This window comes from Chelonoidis abingdonii, chromosome 6 (assembly GCF_003597395.2).
Source record: "Chelonoidis abingdonii isolate Lonesome George chromosome 6, CheloAbing_2.0, whole genome shotgun sequence".
Classification (NCBI taxonomy): domain Eukaryota; kingdom Metazoa; phylum Chordata; order Testudines; family Testudinidae; genus Chelonoidis; species Chelonoidis abingdonii.
Window position 1 is genome coordinate 51,035,454 of NC_133774.1, and position 23,583 is coordinate 51,059,036.

Consider the following 23,583-nt stretch of genomic DNA (forward strand, 5'->3'; position numbering starts at 1 on the left):
TCATCTCTCTGAGCGTGAGGCTTTGGAAAGAAAGTCGGCAAATGAACTGCTTGGTTATGGCAAAAATTGAAGACTATCTTTGTTAGGAATTTAGGATGAGGGTGGAGATAAACTTTTAACTTGTGGAAAACTTCATAGAAAGGACTTGACACCACTGCTGTCAACTCACCCACTCTCCTTGCTGAGATAATTGCAATAAAAAAAAATCATCTTCACAGAAAGATTGAGCGGAGAGCAAATTGCAAGAGGTTCAAAGGTGGCACCACTAATTTTGCCAACATGAAGTTCAAATTCCATGCGGGAATAGGATCCTACACCTGTGGGTATAACCTACCCAAGTCCATTAGAAACCTGATGGTGATGGGGTTGTGTGACATTCCCCAGTGTACAATATGGACTGCTGAACAGAGATAGCATTCTGCATCACTTTATGTGAAAGCGACTATGTTTTGAATGTGTTTTATTACAGAATTTCACCAAAGGGAGTAGTATGAATAGCTTGAAACTTAAAAAGAGACAATAGATGGAAGTTATAAATCTTGTTCTAAGTGCATTCATGAATGGCTGGGAATCATACAGACCGGGAAACAAATGAAACTACACATTTTCTGGTTAGAAGTTATGAAAATATGAAATTTTCAGTCTGCAAATTAATACTATACTGAGTAAATTCAGTTATAAGATCATATGATGCCTAGTGTATCGGAAAGGAATTCCAGGCACATTTACAGCTGAATTTGTTTCATTAATTTTTTAAACCATGAGCACCAAAATAAGCAAATCAGAAAGCCATTATTTCCATTAAGGGCCTGATAATTCTAGGGTTAATTCTCTGTTCTTTCACTGTAAAGTCACCCAAAAAAGAACATTTGTGTTGCCCAAATGCCTTCAGCAATTTAAACAAGATGCCTTTGTAACAGATAACAGAGTTGTGTTTAAATTACGTGGATAATAAAAAATAAAACCTGACTGTTCATAAATTATGTACCTTTGTAGCAAATAATGCAAAGAATTTAATGTACTTTTTTTTATTTAGCAGAAGTGCACTACTAGATTATTTTTTGGTAATCCAAATCTCCAAAATGTTAACTATCATTAAAACAGCAAAGTGCACAGATAGTAAACAAAAAACAGATGAATTTGGATCCTTAAACTCTTCTGTTTTAATCAAACAGAAAAGTACTGAATCCACTGTTTCATTTAGAACGGCTACATCTTCAAAGTTGAAAGTGAAACTACAAAATACACTATAAATGGAGCTGAGGAAAGTGAAACAGTTGCACAAAAATAAAGCTGTGTCTATCATGCCAATGAGTGAACAAATCTAATATAAATTTCAGACATTTACAAATTTAATCTCCGAACCTATACTATCATCCACGTGAATAAATTGTTGAAGCCAAATGGAACCCACTGAAGTCAACAGGGCTCTGCAAGAACACAGAAATTGGTAAGGGCAGATGACAATGCAGGGCTAGGAACTTACAAGGACATCACAAGTGTTTACTCCATTAAGTACCTATTAAACTTCCAAAATAAATTACAAATGGTTAAAGTGTCTTGTTCAAAAATTAAAGTTTCTATGAAATATAAATTTATTACAGATTTAAAAAATTCTGTCTGCAAACACGGTAAAAATAACTACTGTAGAGACACTCCAATTAAGACATTAGAACAGAATAGTACTTTGCTTTGTCATACCAGAAGGTAAGTCAGTTGACTAAATTTTAGCCCCCGACAAAGTTAGATTACACACTTGCATAGGAAATAAATCTACTTACAACTGAATCTGCATCTGGACATTCCCTGTAAAAAAATAAAGAAAAAATATGTAACTATCAAAAATGCACAGATAGAGATGTATTTTTTAATACAATTCTGGAATCTCCTTTAGTAGTTTTTAATTTGCTTACAACCCATCCCTTTGCACATAACTTCTAAAAAGCAACAGTAACATTGTTTTATTTAACTGATATTATTAATTAAGTGAGTTCTCTTTATTCAGCTGTGAGAAAATAGCAAAGTAACTGAAGGTTTAAGCTGAGTCCAGCAAAGCAAGGAAATTCACATAAATGCTGAAAATCAAAGTTGACATTCCAGCCTTAACTCACGACCTGGTGCAAAAAAGAAAAAAATATAATGGAATGAGTTAAGGCAGGAGTTTCAGCCTGGATTTTAAGTTATATCTGTGAATTCCCACATTGTTCTGGGTTGAAGGCAAATGTTTAACAATTTCGTGTAGATTTATGTAATTTGAGAGAGTCAGGTCTATGCAGATGATGTGCACATGCAGAAAAGCCCTGTCAACAATACTAATGAAACTGTCCATATAAAAAAATTCACTCATTTGGACAATAACCTGTTCTAGAAACAATTATGACTAGGCTAATGGAGTTTAGAGTTGCTCTCTTCCATAACTTCACTCTTTTAGATCATGTCCAAGAACCGTGTGGGCCCTGGAGTCATAGTTAGACAGACTTGAGTTGCATCATAAGAACTGGTCTATATACCAACAAGTAACAAGACAGACCACCACCACAAAGGCTCGGTAAAAAAAATAAAATAAAAATCACCTCTTCAAGAATAAAAAAAGTTTCCAAAAAAGCAGTTGGTAAGTATTTAGTATTTGTGAATGCTTGCTATTGGACTGTCAACAGATTCCACTGTAGTTTCTGGATTCAAACAGTAATGTTCTCAAAAATGAAAGTCAGTCCAAGTGACTGGACATGACATTCTCCGAGACAACTGATAAATGCAAGCTGGAGCTACTCTGAACTAAACACTTGACTATGGAATCAATACACAGGCCTTCTGTAACCTGCACCATCAAAAATCAAATGGCAAATGGTCACTGTAAATGAATGTTAATTATTTCTTAAAGACAGCTGTATTTATGACAAATAGAAATAATAATAAAAGTGGTAACAGACATTTCTTTGATAGGCCAAACAGTTAATTCAGACATCCAACCTATAATCTCTTCATGAATGACAAAAAAACTTGCAAAGAAACTGAACCATGAATATGGAATTCCAATATCACCTTAAGAAAGCACTTAGAATGAGGTGTTTTTCTAAAAAGAACACAGGAATACGGGGTCTGCATCTGTGAACAAGTTTTTAATTCATGTATATTTTACCTCTTTGCTGGCCTAGCTAAGGTAGCAGCATCAGGCAAGGCTATTTTAAAAAACAGAAAGTGCAAGTGATGGCTCAAAGAGAAGGTTCACCTGATTTCGCCCATGTGTCTCAAGACATGAGAACTAAGTTTTACAACATTTGATATTAAAAAAAAAAAAAATCATCTAAACTATACAAACAAGAAAGATTAGAAACTACTGGAAGCAAACTAGAATGAAGATTCCTACAAAATCAATGAGCACATATTCAATGAATTAAAATCTGACTGATAAATCTCAAAATGAAAGTGTAAATCGGGAATCATCATACAGCGACGGCAGCTCTGTGAGGTTTCACAGGGCTATATTCTTGGCCAATATTACTCAATATCTTCATTATCATTGCTGGTAAAGTTTATAGATACAAAAATTGGTAGAGTGGTAAATGATAAGCACAGCTCAGTTCAACAGAATTATCTGAGATTGCATGGTAAGATGGGCTCACAAGAACACGTGTTTTAATAAAGCAAAATATAAGGTCACAAAACTAGAAACCAAAAATGGAGGTCACATTTGCAGAATGGAAGACTGCATACTGGAAATCAGCAGCTCAGAAAAAGACTTAGGCATCATGCAGGATAACAGTGGTTTACAATTTTTGAGAAGTTGTCTGCTTCAGAGATAAAATGTGGTATTTATTACGTATTTTGATGTGCTGAATTCAAATATGACAATTAAAACAACTGATTGGCTACTGTTTCTAAGATATTTAGGTTTTTACATTTTATGTCTATGTATATTGTGTAGATAGTAGAGTTTTAATCATAAATTGTAAACCTAGGTCTTTTCATGTGTTTATGGTTGCTTTACATGATAATATTTCACCTGTCCTGTTTATGTAACACTTTAAAAATCAGCAAAAGGGTTATATAAATAAAATTTATTATGAAACAAAAGGCAAAAAACTATTATGTACATAGTTTAGTCCTATTCAGTGTCTACTCGGCGCTTCTTGGCTTGTCTCTTGTATTCATTAAATGGAGCATCTCTTGTCACTGTCCAGCAATAGTCTGCAAGCATTGATGGGCTCCATTTGCCCTGATAGCGTTTCTCCATTGTTGCAATGTCCTGGTGAAATCGCTCGCCGTGCTCGTCGCTCACTGCTCCGCAGTTCGGTGGAAAAAAATCTAGATGAGAGTGCAAAAAATGTATCTTTAGTGACATGTTGCAACCAAGGCTTTTGTATGCCTTGAGGAGGTTTTCCACCAACAACCTGTAGTTGTCTGCCTTGTTGTTTCCGAGAAAATTTATTGCCACTAACTGGAAGGCTTTCCATGCCGTCTTTTCCTTGCCACGCAGTGCATGGTCAAATGCATCATCTCGAAGAAGTTCACGAATCTGAGGACCAACAAAGACACCTTCCTTTATCTTAGCTTCACTTAACCTTGGAAATTTTCCACGGAGGTACTTGAAAGCTGCTTGTGTTTTGTCAATGGCCTTGACAAAGTTCTTCATCACACCCAGCTTGATGTGTAAGGGTGGTAACAAAATCTTCCTTGATTCAACAAGTGGTGGATGCTGAACACTTTTCCTCCCAGGCTCCAATGACTGTCGGAGTGGCCAATCTTTCTTGATGTAGTGGGAATCTCTTGCACGACTATCCCATTCGCAGAGAAAACAGCAGTACTTTGTGTATCCAGTCTGCAGACCAAGCAAGAGAGCAACAACCTTCAAATCGCCACAAAGCTGCCACTGATGTTGGTCATAGTTTATGCACCTCAAAAGTTGTTTCATGTTGTCATAGGTTTCCTTCATATGGACTGCATGACCAACTGGAATTGATGGCAAAACATTGCCATTATGCAGCAAAACAGCTTTAAGACTCGTCTTCGATGAATCAATGAACAGTCTCCACTCATCTGGATCGTGAACGATGTTGAGGGCTGCCATCACACCATCGATGTTGTTGCAGGCTACAAGATCACCTTCCATGAAGAAGAATGGGACATGATCCTTTTGACGGTCACGGAACATGGAAACGCTAACATCACCTGCCAGGAGATTCCACTGCTGTAGTCTGGAGCCCAACAGCTAGACTAGAGCCAATCAACAATTTTAAGCATCATTTTCGTTCTCAGTGACCCAGAATTAGTAAAGTTTGACTACATTTATTTCAGAAGCATTTTGGCTGTAGAGCAGTGTAATCAACTAAAGAGCAATGTGGTGGCTAAGAAAGCAGACACGATGTTTAGATGTACATCTATACTCCAATCTAATGTGACCCGATATAGCACCGATTCTGATATAATGCGGTAAAGTAGTGCTCTGAGGGGGCTGCGCATTCCGGCGGATCAAAGCAAGTTCGATATAACGCCGTAAGATTTTTTGGCACCCAAGGACAGGGTTATATCGAGGTAGAGGTGCAGAAGTAGGGGAAAAAAGAGTAGAATTAGGAGGTGTTATTTTCATGGCACAGAGCATTAGTGAGACCATTACTGGAATACCATTTTCCAGTTCTGGTGTCCATGCTGTAAAAAGAATGACATGAGGTCTGGAAAAAGTTGCCTTACAATGAAAGGCCAAAGAAGCTCAATCTGTTTATCTGAACAAAGAGGTTAGAGGTGATTCGAAGAGAAGATTTCTGATAGTACAGATCTCTTTAATCTAGCAGAAAAAGGCATAAAGACACAAGATCCAATGATTAGAAGCTGAAGCTAGACAAATACAGACTAGGAATATGACACACACACACACACACAAAAGACGGCAATTAACCACTGGATTAATCACCAATTTAGAAATACAATTTATTTCCAGGATATGCAGTGGATTCTCCATCACTTGAAATCTACATAAAAACTGGATGTCTTGCTAATGGCTTTGATGCAGGAATAACCAGTGGAAAAAAATCTACGGCCTGTGTTATGTTGGACGTCAAACTAGATGACAATAATGGTCTCTTCTGACCTTAAAATCTATTCCATGTCATACTCAAATTATGTAGTTAAAAATTATGCAATTCTAGTCCTCAAGAAAACCATAGATTTCAATGCCAATAGGAGAGCAGAAAATAAGAGGTTTAAAAGGACTGAATAAGCTAAATGTCATCTTCTAAATTCTGCCTTCTGTCCTTCGACAGGTTTCTTAAATGGAGAAGGAGATTGAAGTTTCCAGCAGTTGACTCTGGTGAGGCTGGAAAGAGATGTCGCATTCAGGGTATGTCTACACTACGAAATTAGGTCAGTTTTACAGAAGTCGATTCTTAGAAATTGATTTTATATGGTTGATCGCGTAGATCCACACTAAGTGCATTAAGTCGGCGGAGCATGTCCTCACTACCATGGCTAGCATCGACTTATGGAGTGGTGCATGGTGGGTAGCTATCTCACAGTTCCCGCCGCCTCCTGGAATTCTGGGTTAAGCTCCCAATGCCCAATGGGGCAAAAACATTGTCCTGGGTGGTTTTGGGTATATGTCATCAGTTGCCCCTCCCTCCATGAAAGCAACGGAAGACAATCCTTTTGCGCTTTTCCTGGGTTACCTGTGCAGATGCCATACCATGGCAAGAATGGAGTCCGCTCAGTTCACTGTCACCGCTGCTGTTGTGGGCAAGTCTACTGTGGGGGCTACTGTGAGCCAAGTAGCCAATGAAATCATTGACATTCTGTTATCAGGGGTAGAAGAGGTGGGGGTTGGAGGGGTAGCTCAGTGGTTTGAGCATTGGCCTGCTAAACCCAGGGTTGAGAATTCAATCCTTGATGGGGCCATTTAGGGATCTGGGGCAAAAATCTGTCTGGGGATTGGTCCTGCTTTGAGCAGAGGGTTGGACTAGATGACCTCCTGAGGTCCCTTCCAACCCTGATATTCTATGACTCTGGGAAATATACAGGCCTTTTTACATTTTAGGTGCATTATATTCCTGTCCTTTATCACTGGTGAAGAAGCTGTACATTCCAGTCCAGTCAGCACTGTAACACCACATAGCACTTCTGTGGTTAAGACATGTAACAGCTCCAGGGCTCTTGCTCTTTTGCCTTCGCCGAGTTACTTTGCCCTACCTGGACCTTCCAGCATTTGACACAGAAGCACCTGCCGCAGCTGGCATTGCTACACAGCAGCAGCTCCTTGCCTTCACAGCAGACGGTGCAGTAGGACTGCTAACTGTCGTCATCCACCGCTTCTGCTGCAACTCTGCTCTCCTGGTCCCCAGCGATGAGCTTGAGGGATCTGTACTGGTCCTCCTGGGTGCTGCTGGCAGCAGACAGTGCAGTAGGACTGGTAACCATCCTCGTCGGACATGTAGTGCGGCCGGAGGTTCTGGGAACGTCTTCCCTGCCCTGCTCCTAGAAACCTGCAAGGCATGGTGTAGGGCTCCATCACTTCCCTTGCAACTCTGTTCTCCTGCTCCCCAGCGACGAGCTCGTGGGATCCGTTCATGAAGCCTGGACAGTAGTAAGTAGCAGTTCAACTATAGGCTGAGCAAGTATAGAATGGTGGTAGAATGTGCCTTTGGACATTGAAAAGCTCACTGGTGCTGTTTGTCAGACCTCAGCCCAACCAACGTTCCCATTGTTATTGCTGCTTGCTGTGTATTCCATAACATCTGTGAGAGTAAGGGGGAGAAGTTTATGGCGGGGTGGGAGGTTGAGGCAAATCGCCTGGCATCCAATTTTGAGCAGCCAGACACCAGGGCGATTAGAAGAGCACAGTATGGCGTGCTGTGCATCAGAGAGGTTTTGAAAACCAGTTTCATGACTGGCCAGGCTTTGGTGTGACAGTTGTATTTCTTCTTGATGCAAACCCGCTCTCTTTGTTGATTTTAATTCCCTGTAAGCCAACCACCCTCCCCCCTTCGAAATAAAGTAACTATTGTTTTGAAACCATGCATTTTCTGTCTTTCTTAATTAAAAAAAATGAGAGAATGGACAAGGTAGCCTGGGTGCAGTGGGGGAGGAGGGAAGGACAAGGCCACATTGCTTATTATAGCCACACTAAAAACCAAACTGTTTGAATGACAGCCTTCCGTTGCTTGGCCATCCTCTGGAGTGGAGTGGCTGGGTGCTCGGAGCCTCCCCCACCGCATTCTTTGGGTGAGGAGGCTATGGAACATGGGAAGGAGGGAAGGCAGTTACACAGTGGATGAAGTGGGGGTCTGTGCTCTTATTGGCTTTCCTGCAGCTCCAACAGATGCTTCATCTTGTCCGTTTGCTCCCTCATTAGCCTCAGCATCAAGTCCTGTCTCCGCTCTCTGTCGTCACTTAATTCTTTCCTGGCCTCTGCCACTGAATGCCTCCATGCATTAAGCTGTGCCCTATCAATGAGGGAGGATTCCATGAGCTCGGAAAACATGTCATCGTGAGTGCGTTTCTTCCGCTTTCTAATCTGCGATAACCTCAGGGACGGAGATGATAGGGGGAGCATAGAAACATTCTACGCTCTACGATTCTGGGGGTACTGCGTGGTCACCTGTGCTGCTGAGTTTGCCAAGCTGACCAAACAGGAAATGAAATTAAAAAGTTCCTGGGGCTTTTCCTGAGTACCTTGCTAGTGCACCAGAGTTCAAAGTGCTGTCCAGAGCAGTCACAATGGAGCACTCTGGGATAGCTCCCAGAGGCCAATACCATCGAATTGCGTCCGCACTACCCCAAATTCGACCCAGCAAAGTCGATTTTAGCACTACTCCCCTCACCGGGGAGGAGTACAGAGGTCGATTTTATGAGCCCTTTAGGTCAACAGAACAGGGTTGGTTGCGGGGATGCATTCATTTTTAAATCAACCTAACGCGGCTAAATTCAACCTAACCCCGTAGTGTAGACCAGGCCTCAGAAACCTGCTTAGGAGCTTTTGGGAGGCTCAGATACAAGTTGACCAGATGTCCTGATTTTATAGGCCTGGTCTACACTGGGGGAAGGGGGATATTGATCTAAGATATGCAACTTCAGCTGCAAGAATAGCGTAGCTGAAGTTGACGTATCTTAGATCGACTTAGATTGACGTACTTTGCGCCCTCACAGTGCAGGATCAATAGCTGCTGCTCCCCCATCAACTCCGCTTCTGCCTCTTGCAGCGGTGGAATTCCAGAGTCGACGGGGAGCGCGTTCGGGGATCGATTTATTGCGTCTAGACGAGACACGATAAATCAATCCCCGATAAATCGATCTGGATCGGCAGGTAGTTTAGATGTACCCATAGGGACAGTCCTGATTTTTGGGTCTTTTTCTTATATAGGCTGCTATTACACCCCACCCTGTCCCGATTTTTCACACTTGCTGTCTGGTCACCCTACTCAGATAGGAAGACTGTTCACCATCAAATTAGGCCTGAATAAAGACTGGGAGTGGCTGGGTTATTACAAAAATAATTTTCCCTCTGCTGATATTCACTCCTTCTTGTCAACTACAAGAAGGATCTGGAAAAATTGGAAAGAGTCCAGCGAAGGGCAACAAAAATGATTAGGGGGATGGAGCACATGACTTATGAGGAGAGGCTGAGGGAACTGGGATTGTTTAGTCTGTAGAAGAGAAGAATGAGGAGGGTTTTGATAGCTGCTTTCAACTACCTGAAAGGGAGTTCCAAAAAGGATGGATCTAGACTGATATCAGTGGTGCCTGATGACAGAACAAGGAGTAATGGTCTCAAGTTGCAGTGGGGGAGGTTTAGCTTGGATATTAGGAAAAACTTTTTCACTCAAGGGGTGGTGAAGTTCTGAAATGGGTTACTAGGGAGGTGGTGGAATCTCCTTCCTTAGAGGTTTTTAAGGTCAAGCTTGACAAAGCCGTGGCTGGGATGATTTAGTTGGGGATTGGTCCTGCTTTGAGCAGGGGGTTGGACTAGATGACTTCCTGAGGTCCCTTCCAACCCTGATACTCTATGATTCTATGAACTGTTGAGAATGGCCAGATCCACCCTAAATGAATTGGCCTCGTTAGTACTGACACCCACTTGGTAAGGCAATTCCCATCTTTTCATGTGCTGCATATTTATACCTGTTTACTGTATTTTCCACTCCATGCATCTGAAAAGGTGGGTTATAGCCCACAAAAACTTATGCCAAAATAAATTTGTAAGTCTCTAAGGTGCCACAAGGACTCCTCATTGTTTTTTTTTCCCCAAGGAAATGAGATTCCTGGTTTCAGAACAAGCTAACTTAACAACTGAGTAACACGGAATCTGAGATTAGTTTAAGTAATAAACCATAGTTAATGTCAAAATATAATTCTATTGGCAAAAAATTCAAGGAGGATTAATAATTACAGAACCTCGGTAACCCCATTCACATTAAGAAAGCTAGAAGGAATTAAAATGGCTTCTTTACGAGAAAGTAGATGAAAGGAAGGCACAACGTATGTTGGCAACAATTTTACATATTATGTCTGGTTGTATATAAAGTTTTCACCTACTTGCCCTGTCAACATTTTTTAAACTGTACAGAATTTTTGTCTAAAAAGGCTTGGGGTTTTTTGCTTATAAGCATACAGCAAATATTTATGAATTCATTTTTTTTTTAAAAGGAAATTCCTTGTCTCATTCCAAAATAAAATCTTATTTTTCTATGCTTCTAGAAACTTCACATGCCAAACACTTTGAAATGTATGAGTCATAATTATCTCATACTTAAAGGGATATCACCAACTTGAATTTTTTTAAAATGCACTGATAGAACATCCTTTAATTCCTCATATTGATAAAACAATTCCCTTGAAAAAAGTGGTTAAAGGTTATTCTGCTCTTCTCTTGTTGCTTATAAGAGTCTTTTCAGAAAGAGAGAAACTAAGGCCCTGATCCTGCAAACACTTAGGCACACACATAACTTTACTCATGTGTGTAGAATCATTGACTTATTTGGAACTACTCTAGTTAGTAAAGTTACTTAGGTGCTTAATGATTTGTAGGACAAAGATGTCTGTCTACCTATGCAGAGCACACAATGAAACACAAAGTACTGTCAAATGCACAAAATAAACAAAACAAAATCTTTCCCCCACTAACTTCTTTCAGTTACAGTAACCCTAAGCGTGTTACTTGCATCTAAAAGAGGAACACATTTTTCAGGGAAAAAGATCCTTTTCAAGTTAATGGTGTGCCTTTAAATATCCCTTGTAAAGTTATTTCTGGTCACAAACATTAGCTAAATATTTATCTTCACAATTACGCTGTTCCATTTTCATTTACGACTCAGTGCTCCGGGTTTGAAATCTACTTACACAGATTCTGCATCTTTTTCTTTCTTTATTATTCCTGATAAACCAAATGCCTTTCTTTTCCTTGGTTTGATCCCTACAGAACAAATGTTTATCATTAGAAGACCACCAAGATGAATTTGTATTTAACAATATAGATAATACATTTATGAACACAATTCTCTGTATAATATTCATGTCCATATTCAATGCTTTATTTTCAATAAATGGATTTTTTTAAATGGCTCAGATTTGTTTTTGATTCCCTCTCCCCATTAATTTGGGGGAGAGGTTATTTAAGATTTACAGTTGATTTGATGGATACTGCTCAATGAATCCATAATCTTATTATTCACACCAATGCAAGACGGTGGACATTTCAGAGAGAATGGGTAAAACTAACAATGCAGCATTAAATGTCATGAAGATTCCTCTACAAAAAATGCATTATAAAATAAGAAGACACGCCACTGAGTCTTATTGTAGTTTTCTATATCGTATTAATAAAGGATCACAAGTATGGAATGGGCAATACCACAGACCACCTAGTGTATTCAACTGCCAAAACCCTAATAACTAGTCCAGGACAAAAACCAGTCTAACTTCCATGGTAAACCTGGAACTAAATTAGTGGAGTCAAAAGATTTGCAGTACGCTTACAACAAAAAGAGGGAACTGAATAAAAACTATTCCAAAGGTTAAAGTCCTTTGTATCATAATAAATACATTCTGCATAGTAAAATGACTTTCAATTGTACAAGCTACAAGCATAATTACTACAAGTTTAATTTTAAAATGATCTAATGTGTCAAAATTAGTTTCAATCAGACACCATATCAGACTCATTGCCATACCTACTCCTCTCCTGGATTTATGCTGAAGCATATCTGACTAATACTTCCACAGATCTGAAAATATGGAACTGACTATATGCCTCCACAAACAGCTAGGTAGGATGCAAAACTATGCCTTTTATTCCAGTCTTCCCAAATATCCTCTTAATTGAAGCAAGCTGTGTTTTTAGGAAGGCAGTTTTATAATCTGGATATCTGGAACAATAAGTCAACAACTGTTCTGCCAGTTTGAAAACAACGTTACAAAATGACAATATTCCCCTTACTAGTAGCACATTAGGTGCATGGATTCAGCAGAAGAATTTCCCCAGTCTTGGAAATTTTCTGGCTGAGAAAACTAGAGTTCTTTTAATCAGGAAGCTGCAATTCAGCCAATTATAAAATAAAAAGGAGGCAGACTGATGGAATCCCTTCCCTCAGGAGAAATAATAATTCTTCAATGTATGATCTGATATTCATTTTCGTTCTAATCTATTTCAGAAAGCACTCGCTTTCTTGTCCCTTATCAACCTAAACCATTCATATTATGGTGTGAGACTATAGTTCTCAAAATGGTGCTTCCCTGATCAACTGTCCTTCCATTGTAGTTTGGCAACTTACTTTAATACTTGTAAATTTTCCAATCATTTGAGGTCCAATATTCTAGTAACAGAGGGCCAGATCAGGGATCACAATCAAATGGTTACAGATGAAAGTGCAGCTGTTTATGAGAAACATTTTGATCCCTTGGCAACTGTATAGTAAGACTGTAATATAGTGGTATTGGATGTTTTCTTGAATGTCAGTTTAAAACAAATAATGCATTACTCAAAAATATCAATTACTTATTAGCCTTTCAAATGATTTAAAAGTAGAGTAACATTTTAATATCAAGTATCAGGAGGTAGCCATGTTAGTCTGTATCCAGAAAAACAACAAGGAGTCCGGCGGCTACTTATAGACTAACAAATTTATTTGGGCATAAGCTTTTGTGAGTAAAAAACCTCACTTCTTCAGATGCATCTTTAGTCTTTAAGGTGCCACCGGACTCCTTGTAGTTTTATTTACCGTGTTGAATACCCTTCATACCCTGGGTTCCATTTCTTAATCGACACACACATCATTTAAAAAAATATCTATCTATCTATATAGATACACCTAAAGCAGACATTTAAGAAATTATGCAACAACTTTACTGCAGGAACTCACCTTCAACTGCACTAGCTGTGTTGCATTCTTCAAATTCGATAAGGCCTTAAAGGAAGAATACTGAAAATTAATATTAATCTAACTTAGCTATTAGCTTCAATTTTAAAAGACATTTTCTGAGGTGTTTTGAAAGTGGCATCTTTTTCTTCCAAACAGACTGGATAGTTTAGTTTGCAGTGTTGTTGTAGCTGTATTGGTCTCAGCATACTAGAGAGACAAGGTAGGTGAGATAATGATACCACCTAACTCTGGATAGTCTTGTTAAGACGCAACTTACAACTCAGACACCCCTAACTGCATTGTGATCAGTTAAGTTGCACAACCATACACATATAATGATGAACATATAATTAAATAATTAACATGATAGTAAGGTTTCAAATTTGAATATTCAGATATCAGGGGAAACATTATTACATGGCCAAGATCCATACAGAATGTGTGTGACTACCAATTAGAATATTGCAAGTACAATTTAATGTATGTTACATTCAAAGTAGCTAAGTTAACATTGTGTTTAGGACACCTAATCTTTTACCTTTCATTGACTGTATATTCAAATTTGCAAGCATATTATATTATATTAATATTAAGTTTTTAATGTTTTTTAATGAGAAAAGAGAAATGCAAAGAAAAGTCACAATGGGAAAGACAGACATGGCTCCAGCACTACAGTGGAATACAAATCTGTTTTAGTCAAGTTCATTCTTCACTATTTTTTCCACTTTATTTTGTGCATTTGACAGCTCCTTGTTTGTAGTTAGCTCTCCTGTTTACCCTGAAGAGTCAATTATTTTGATGGTAAATAGTTTTGTTTGGGTTTATACTGCAAGAGCAGAGAGAAAAATATTTTTAAAAATAGAGAAAAGATTGTAAACATGACAAAAATACCAGATGGCATCAGGACAGGTGCAATACTTAAATTATCTGTAACTCATTGTTTGAATCAGAGTATAGATTTCAAGTGGTCAGTATCGTTTTAATAATGGTGTTCACTGTCCTGGACACTGAGGGTATATATACGCTGCAATGTAAGCCTGTGCTTGAGACCACCCTCTTTGCAACTAACACTGTTATCCAGGGTACAGACCCCAGGTCCCAGGACCCTGCAGGGCTGAAGGGTCCAAGCTCCAATTAAGCCAGGACCCAGGATCTAAGACCTATTGCTTTACAAGGTAGACGAAAATCAGCTTGACTTGGGTCCTGAGAGTCTGCCAGAAGTATCCCACAATTCCACAGACAACTTCCTTATTCCTCTCTATCCTAACAATGTGCCGCCCATTCTATTGAAAATGGAAGCCACTCTCACCACCTTTGCAAACTGCAGCAGCTCAGGTCAGCGTTAACTCATTCTCGTCTGATCACTGATCTGCAAGCACACTATCAGAGAGCCTCCTGGGTTTGCAATGGAGAATGAACTGATCAAGACTTTCACAAAGTGAAGTGCTTCTGGTCAAGTGTAGGCCAGGCAATAAAACTTTCCCACAGTGCACCACAGTTCTCAGAGATAAAGTGGCCACATTTCAGGGAAGGGACGGGCACAGGCTAGGGACTCTGGGATTTCGTTACTTTGACTCGGGTCTGCACACTTTGGTGTGAATGCCAGAGCCCTAGGCTTGAGCACAGTTTAGAAAAGTTTTAACACAGCATTAAAATACAATGTAGATGCTCAAGCCCAGGGTTTCCCAACATGGGTCAGCTGATGCAATTCCCATTAACTCTGGGCTTATACTGCAGTGTAGACATGCCCTAAATTCTTTGGGGGCAGGGACTGTGTCTTCTGTGTTTGTACAGTGCCTATTATAATGGGCCCAACCCCTGTATGTGTCTATGAACACACATGATAGTTATATTATGTGTAAAGTAGCAAAAAGTATTGTTTTCAAAGCCTATACTCAAACCAAATAATCTTCCTTCTTCTCAGACTTCAAAAGAAATTATCACTTTTAGGTAGAGATCCAAGCCTGTAGAAACTCAGTTACAGTCACTGAAAACAGGGAGTTAGAATGGAAACATTTATACAATCTTAAATACAGAAGTTGTTTCCATTCTCACTATAAAAAGGCTATCATAATAAAAAATACTTTGAGACTGCCTTTTTGTGGTATTTTGAGTTTCACTGTGTTAGAAATACAAGCAAGTTGTGCATCTTTCAGAATGTTTTGATCTAGATTAGAAAAAATGCAAAAAAGACTAGTGGTGCTCTAGAGCATTTTTTGACCTGTTTTGACTGGCACTCATTACAAAATGAATGAGTCATTCTTAAATGAGGACAAGAAGGGGGTGGGGCCAGGGGCCCCACAGGGTCTGCATAGGAGCTAGTGGGATGACAGCATTGATCCAGGGTCTGCATGGGGGAGACTCTCCAACTATCCCCTATGCTCCCCGCAAAAAATCTGTTCCATACTTCTCCCATCCACACTCAACATTTACTCTCCAGGTTCATTCCCAGGCTCCTTCCCTGTCCTTGAGCTCCTCCATTACCCCGACTCCCCCAAAACTTTGCACTGCTTCTGAGGGGTGCGAGAATTACATTTCTGTATTGTAGTTTGAATGAATTATTACCCAAAGCTCTGTATTAATATGCCTAGTAGGGAATCTATTGGTCAAAAAAAAATTTAAAAAAATCCTGAAACTTTTTTGTTGTCCTTATTGTTACAGTCATACTTGCTGACAAGTATTTTGAAATAAATTACCAAAATTGAAACTGGCATTATTATATTTTGACAAATAAAATATGCAGATTTTGCAGAATTTTAAAATACTGTATTGTACTCAGAATTTAAAAATTTTTGGCACAGAATTCCCCCAGGACTAAGACAGGCATGCTGCAAGTTTCAGGTTTTTTTAAGCAGTATAATATAGAAAATTATACTGTAATTAGAAAAGATATCACATTTAAACACTTTAAGAATTCATTAACAACCCATCACGGTTTCTATATTTCATCCATCCCAACTGTCACCACCTGCCTTTGAAAATGGTTTCACAATCTAATACATCTGATATTTCAATAGACTTAAACATCGATTCTACTCCTGTTTTGGGTATCTTGAGGAGGACTACTTATTGTACTAGAATGTACCAAAGTGTATATAGTGCACAAATGGATGCAAGAAGAGATACTACTGCTGGAGTATAGCCAGAGGGGTTACAAAAGGATGAAAAACTGAGACCAGATCATCATCCACCAAAACAGATCGCTATCTCCTAGGCAATCAGACACAGTAGAAGGTGTTATGTATGAACACTACTATACGACAGCTTAACATCAATGAGAAATCTAGAAGCACACCTAAACTGTGTATTGGACTAAATGTGTTTGTGCATCTTCAGCTCATAGAGCCTGTACTGTGACTACAAAAACCTCAAAATGCTTTCCTCTGTCAACCAACATAACCTTCCTCTTTTTTAGGATCTGCTTCAACCAGAAATTCTTCAGTCGTGAGCTGATCTCATCTAAGCATGTGTCCAGCTCGATGGCAGTGATTTTGTCATATGTTGCGTAGGCTAGGAAGAGCTGAGAGTCATTTGCATGCACTGGCACTGGAGTCCATATTGTTTCACCTGTTCTTGTAAAGGCGTTATGGAGATGTTGATGTATATGTGTTCACCTGCTCACCATGAAGCAGATAGAAATCCATAACAACAACTCCACAATATCCAAGGAGTAAATAGAAGACAAAGGAAGAAGCTTACATAGGGTCACCACAGAAGGCTGAAGAAGTCTCAATATAAATATACTTCTGTTTAGAAGGTGAACTGAGATCCTAGCTGCACAAACTCCATTGGTTATAAAACCCAATGGTGCACACGCTAACACCAATGACCCTGGGTGTCACCAGGGTCACTGGTGTTCACCAACGATCTAACAGTGAATATGCACTATCCACCACAGCATCCAAAGGAGAAAAAGTGATTGTTTCTAGGTACAGGATATAATATTGGTACTGAGAGGGCTAAACCATCTCCTGAAGCAGATTGGCTAGCCAAAGTCTTCAGAATCAGTGCCATAACTGGGTCCTGATCCCTGCTTGGAATCTCTAGGTGCTACTGCAGTACACATGAATAGGAAAATAAGTTCACTGTATTATAATTGAAGAAGTGAAATATCCTCCTTTCTGGCTCCGTTAAGATAAGGAAACGTAATTCACGTCAATGAGGAGGAACCCTATTTCCCCATGCACATCAAATGTGAAATGGCAAAAACATGTTCTCTCATTTACATAATCTAAAGCATTGTGAAAATGGAAGTGGCCAAAATAGAATATTTGGTAAATGTTTTTAAGTGTATTTTTTTTGTTTTGTTTTTTTTTGCGTGCAACACCAAACGTTAGGAAAATTAACTGCAGACACACACTCTCATTCTTGAATACTGTTATCTCTAACAATTATAAATATTTTTTTCCTAAATAGACATGTGATTATTCCTCTATGGACTTATGATTTGGTCAGTTCCAGGTTCTAAAATGAAGCTGTTTGAGAGCTATTTCCACACACAAAAAATCTGTAATTTGCATTTATTTTGGACTTATTCTGATAACTCTAACAGTTGAACTAAATTTCACACTTTGCAAAAAGTCCCTGAATTATCTCTCAGTCAAATCAAGCATGGATAGTTTCAGCCTGGAGTCAATGGTTTTACTGAAAAAGGGGTAGTGGTGGGGGCTTGAACTGAATCCTTCTTAACTACAGAAATGCTTCAAACATTCTATTATATGACAAATACACATTAAATCCATGAACATAATGTATTTAACAATTGAGTCAAAAAATGTAAAAGCTACATTACTAGGAGAAATTTAAATTCATTCAGTTACTTACATTTCTTGGATTTTTTAAAATTTACAATAGTAATATTGTATTAATTATTGTTTCATTAAAAAATACAAAAATATTAATCACTATTAACCAGTGTGCTAAATTTCTGCAATTGCTCAAAGTAAAATATATATATACACAACACACACTGATATAATTCTGGAATGTAATTGTAATACAAGTGCACACTCATCTAATTAATAAACACTATATTTCTAAAACACTCCATAATGATGTAGCCTGTAAACTAAGCAGAAATGATGTACCACAAATGGCCTAAAGTATATTGGAAATTGCTTGTCTTTCCTTCTAAATACGAATCAGGAGTCTATTACCCAATGAATGCTATCAACATAGATCATTTCAATTTTTAAAAAAAGTCTAACGAAGAAGTTACCACATAGGTCTATTCTAGCTGAGAAGCACGTAGATAATATCATGATGCACACTGTGGAAAACAGAGTAACAAGGATAGAAAATTTCAGCCAGACTAAAATAAAAAAATATTAAAAAAAGGATTTTAAAAAAGCAGAATGAGTTGTTCTTGTAGTTGAAAAATTACAAATGATTTTCCGTCAACTTTAAAAAAAATTTGAGGCCACATCTAGAAAGTTTCAGGTTAAAGGTAAGATATTTGAGAAAATTATGAGCCATTCAAACTAGGTTGATCATGGAAGTCCATATATAATTTAATGAAAATGTTTCAACACACACATCAAGGAAAATTATCACATTTACAATAAGCTGAACTATAGCTCACCACTCTCTCTAACCTTTAAAGCAGAAGGATGAGAAATGTAAAGTTTTAGTTACCAACTCTGCCATAGGATATGCATCCTAATTACTTTGATATCAGTGGGAGTTTCGATGCATATCCTGTAACAAGGAGAGGGCTTCAAAATATGTAAGCTCTTGAAATTCTGTATAAATTATCCCATCCGCACTTAATCAGAAAACAGTTTCAAGATACGGTAATGAAAGCTTCTAGGTATACATTCCAGAAAAATTCCAGAAAGGGGACAGCGTGCAAGGCACAGATACAGATGTGGGAGAAACAAGCTAATAGGTGTATAAGGCTAGAGTAGGAGCATTAACAGCATGGAAAGACAGGAGCAATACATCAGTTAGGCTAGAGCAAATAAGGAGAGAGTGGCTGAGTTATAAAAGACAAGAAGCTTGAACTTGATACAATGGAAAAGGGGAAGTCAGTAGGACGACTGAAGGGGTAGGATAATGTGATCAGAACAGTGTACAAATTCTATTGAAATTAACCAAATACTACTTGAAATAAATTAATACTACTTGTAATAAATAAATTAATAAGCCACAGTAAGTGGCTTCAACTCATGACATCACTCCTAGCATATAAGAGTATCTACTGCCTGTCCTCTAGCTAGAAAAGGTGTGTGAATGCATGGAGATTTGTGACACTTAAAAAAGATAGAGAAGGCTGGCCAAAGATAATGCAATATTAATCTCACTCCAAAACTGCCAGGTCAGCTTTGTTCTCTGAAACAATAATGCTCAATAGTGGTATAAAAATCTGCAACTGCTATGATGTATGTATAATTTACTTTTTGATTCTTGAATGGAAAAGGAAATAAACGATGTCAATAAAATTCTTTGTCCATTGTCTAGTGGATACTAGGAATACTTTAAAGAGTATGCATTTCATCTCTGAGGGAGATGAACAGATGCAAGGGGTTTTAAATGACAACAATCTTACACATGCTACCTAATTAATCTATGAAGTGACATTAATGGCCTTGAAGACATTTATGTCTCTTGTCAGCCAGGTTGACCAGGGTGCTACAACAAGTCACTAAAATATACTGTGCGGGAGAGGCTAAGACAACAATTTTGGCTAAGACCTCAACTAGGTTAGTGGGATAGAATCACTTAGACTAAAAAAAAACACAACCCCAAAAACAAAACAAAAAAACCACCCCAAAAATCACACACACACACACACACACGGTAATTCTTTAACAAATAAAAGAGGCAAATAATCATTCAAAAACTAATTCAATATTGCTGGCAAACATATAATTATATTGCACATTCAAAAATAGCCTTTGAGATCTCTTGTAAGTATACTTTAGACTGGGAAATCCCAACAAGCTAAAAAAATTAATCAAAATTGAAGAGTCATATTACTTTTTCTACTTAAAATTATCTATTCTTTTATTAACTGCATTTCACTTCATTGCAAAAAAACAGCTTTACTTCACAATCAGTTTATATAAAACGCATCAATATGCACAAGCATTTTAAAATTTTCATCAACCTAAAACTTATAAAATTAAAAGAAAAAATTGCAAAGATATTTGTAATTACCAATGTGATAGGACAATATCCTTGTTTTTGAGAAAACAAGTTTTTTTTTTTATTTGACATGAAATCATGCATGAAAGGAGGACAATTTTTAAAAAACTGCATATGCTTCTCATGCCACTTCAAATGGCAAAGCTTTGCGTGCCTGGCTCAGTGCCAGTTGACAGCTCAGCTGGATATCAATGCACATTCTGACCCCCCTTGCAGTATGTCACTTTTGAATTGTTTTCACTGTAGAAAGTTTATTCAACCTCTCTCTTGAATGCAGTGGACCGACCATCATTCTGCAATTTAATCATAGCAGGACAAGTTATTTTTCTGACAGCACTAAAGCCAGAGAGCAATTCCTAATGAACAGCTTGATTCAAGTGGAATTTCAACTGTTTTAGCCTCAATTAATTCTGCTGTCAAAACAAATGACTGCTCTTGGTGCTTAGATGTTAAGCTGGATCATAAAGATCAATTTTGTGTGTACACAAACACACAAGCAATCTTTTGCTTGCTATCATCTGATGCTATTTCATGTTTATTATCAACAAAAAATTCAAAGTTTTCAAACTGAGACACCAGAAATGCAAAATAAGTTTGTCTACAGTAGCATTTTTAACAGCAACATTCCATTTTAACTGCCTGTCTGATGAAAAATGAAAGATAAATCTGTTTCCACATTTGTAAATAAACAGATAATGAAGGAATCATATTCTGTTCTAGAACAACTAGTTTTAGAACGCCCAATTAGTAAAAGTTTATTTTCAGAGATGATCAACTGAAATGTAAAGATGAACAGGAGTTACTTATCTGTAAGAAAATGTATTTAGAACACAGTATTTACCCTGCCTGGGTCAAGTGGCCTTAAGCAATTACCTTGGTGCTAAATATATTAAATAAAATTAAAATATATATTTTACTCTACAGCCGATGCACTTCATCTCTGAAAATGGACATATAATAAAAGATATATAATTAACTGAAAGACAAACAAGAAACATTACAACAAACATGGCAGGAAAAACTTTGAAAATTAATGCTGCTATAATTACATTCTATTACATTTTAAAAATAAGAAAATGTTTCAAAAAGTGTAAATAAAGGATTTTTGTGGGTATTTTATCAAACGAACAAAAGAAAGATGTAACCAGGGCCTGTCCTCATGATCCAACAGAAACACACAACTGCCTCATCTAGATTCCTATGTGGTTCCCAACAGTACAACTGCTTGAGTGCCTAATGTCCCCACGCTCATAGACTCAGCCAACTTTCTCACTGAGGCTGAAAAACTACATGGAATTTCTCTTTTTGTCCATGTTGAATGAAGAAAAATGTCACATTATTGGGACAAGGATCCCCATCATTCCAAGAAGGGACAGGGGGCAGTAATGGAGCATAACGTTATTATAATTAATAGTAATAATTTATACAGCACTATTTTCCAGAAGACTCTTAGCATTTTTCCTCCCTTTTACAGATGAAGAAATCAATATATAAGGACGTTGTACCTTACACACTTTCACTATACAAGTCAGTCTCAGGGCTGGGATTAGGATGCAGGAGTTAGTTCCCTTAAACTAGTTTAGAATTTAGGAAACTGTTTATTATCAGCAAGTGAAGATCAGGGAACCACATATGTCTTGTAATGTTACTCCACTAAACCCAAAGGAGGCAACTGACTAGATTCATTCAGTTAAAATAAAAATATGTTATTTCTCATTTGGTCTCCAAAGAACTATGTAAGAAAAATTACAGTCAAAACACTTGACCACTACTTCAAAAACATACTGGGATATCTAACAAAGATAGACTTGGAAAGATGAAGAATTCACTGTCTTTCAACATTTGACCTGATTATGCCAGCCTGGATAATGGAAACTTCAACAGCAATTTATGAAAATTAAAAATATATATATATATATAGAACAAAAAGATTATAGATTGCATCATGTATGACCCACCTGCTAAAGGCTGCATCTGCAGAGGCTGCCATTGAAAGCCTGTAATGGAATACTTTATTCCAAATACACTTCCTTACAGATAAGTAATGCACATTTAGGGTGACACTGTGGAATAATGTTGATAGCTTATCCTCTCTGCATGGTATGACCAATTTCTTAATACAGTCTTTAGCCTATAATTGATTAAGTGATATACACACAGATGATCCCAGCAAGCAACCCATACCTCATGCTTCAGAGTACGGTGAAAAAAGATCACAAGGCTTCCTGGGCCAATTAAGGGCTACCAGAAATCCTCTAAAACTTTACAATCTTCTGAAAGACTTTACCAGTCAGAGGAAGGAGTGCAGTTAAGTTCAACTTCTAATAGTTAAGGACGTGTTTATTCCTAGGGATAATAGGTCCAGGAACCTATAGGAGAACCCGTATTCACTATCACGTTTAATCAGAAGGTATTGAGGTCCACCTGAAGAGCTCATTAATTGTGGCTCGTCACTTCAAATGTCCTTTGGTCCTCAAATGTCCTGAGAGATTTTGGTGCAGATGGAGGCTAGTTTCAGAAAAAAAAAATCAGCAGCAACTGACCCATCTCAACCTTAATTATAGAATTTAGACAATAAAATGAACATATAGCTACATTTTTAAAAGCTAGGAACCTGCAGTTATGAAGTTATAGTTGGTGACATATATATATATGCCTTAGACATAAAGAAGACAAGCCAAAAAGTTGAGTACATGAAACTAAAGTGGGTGGATCAATAGGTAATTATCTTACAAGAACACTTGTATTTAAATGCTGTATATAAAACAGGAGGGAATTCTTGCATGATGCAATTTATGTAATATTTAATCTGCATAAAAGCTTTTTCAACTGTTCATACACAGAAATGAGTTAACTTCATAGAATCAAGTGGCAGGGAACAGGGATACCTAAATGTTTGCTGCTCACTTTGCTACTGCTTTGACATTTTTTCCCTGTTCCTACTTCACACTATTCAGGTGACAGGTCAAGGGGTGCCCCACTGTTCCTTCATCTGACAAAATGAAGAAAATCAATATGTAGTATTTAAAAACAGAATTACTGGTGCAGAAGGTCACTATATACTACTGGCAACTCTATGATGATGGAGGAACAACAG

At 37.9% G+C, this 23,583-nt stretch overlaps 1 protein-coding gene across 5 annotated transcripts in view; it reads right to left on the minus strand.

Annotated features, from left to right (window-relative positions):
• Nucleotides 1-23,583, minus strand: part of FCHO2 (FCH and mu domain containing endocytic adaptor 2) — a 239,032-nt gene that overhangs the window by 78,960 nt on the left and 136,489 nt on the right. For all 5 annotated transcript variants that reach the window (XM_075067024.1, XM_075067019.1, XM_075067023.1 and 2 more), the window contains exons 9-11: nucleotides 13,341-13,385; nucleotides 11,323-11,395; nucleotides 1,782-1,806 (exon numbers count right to left, since the gene is read on the minus strand). In XM_075067024.1, coding sequence (XP_074923125.1) covers nucleotides 1,782-1,806; nucleotides 11,323-11,395; nucleotides 13,341-13,385 — 143 coding nt within the window. The remainder of the gene's footprint in view (nucleotides 1-1,781; nucleotides 1,807-11,322; nucleotides 11,396-13,340; nucleotides 13,386-23,583) is intronic.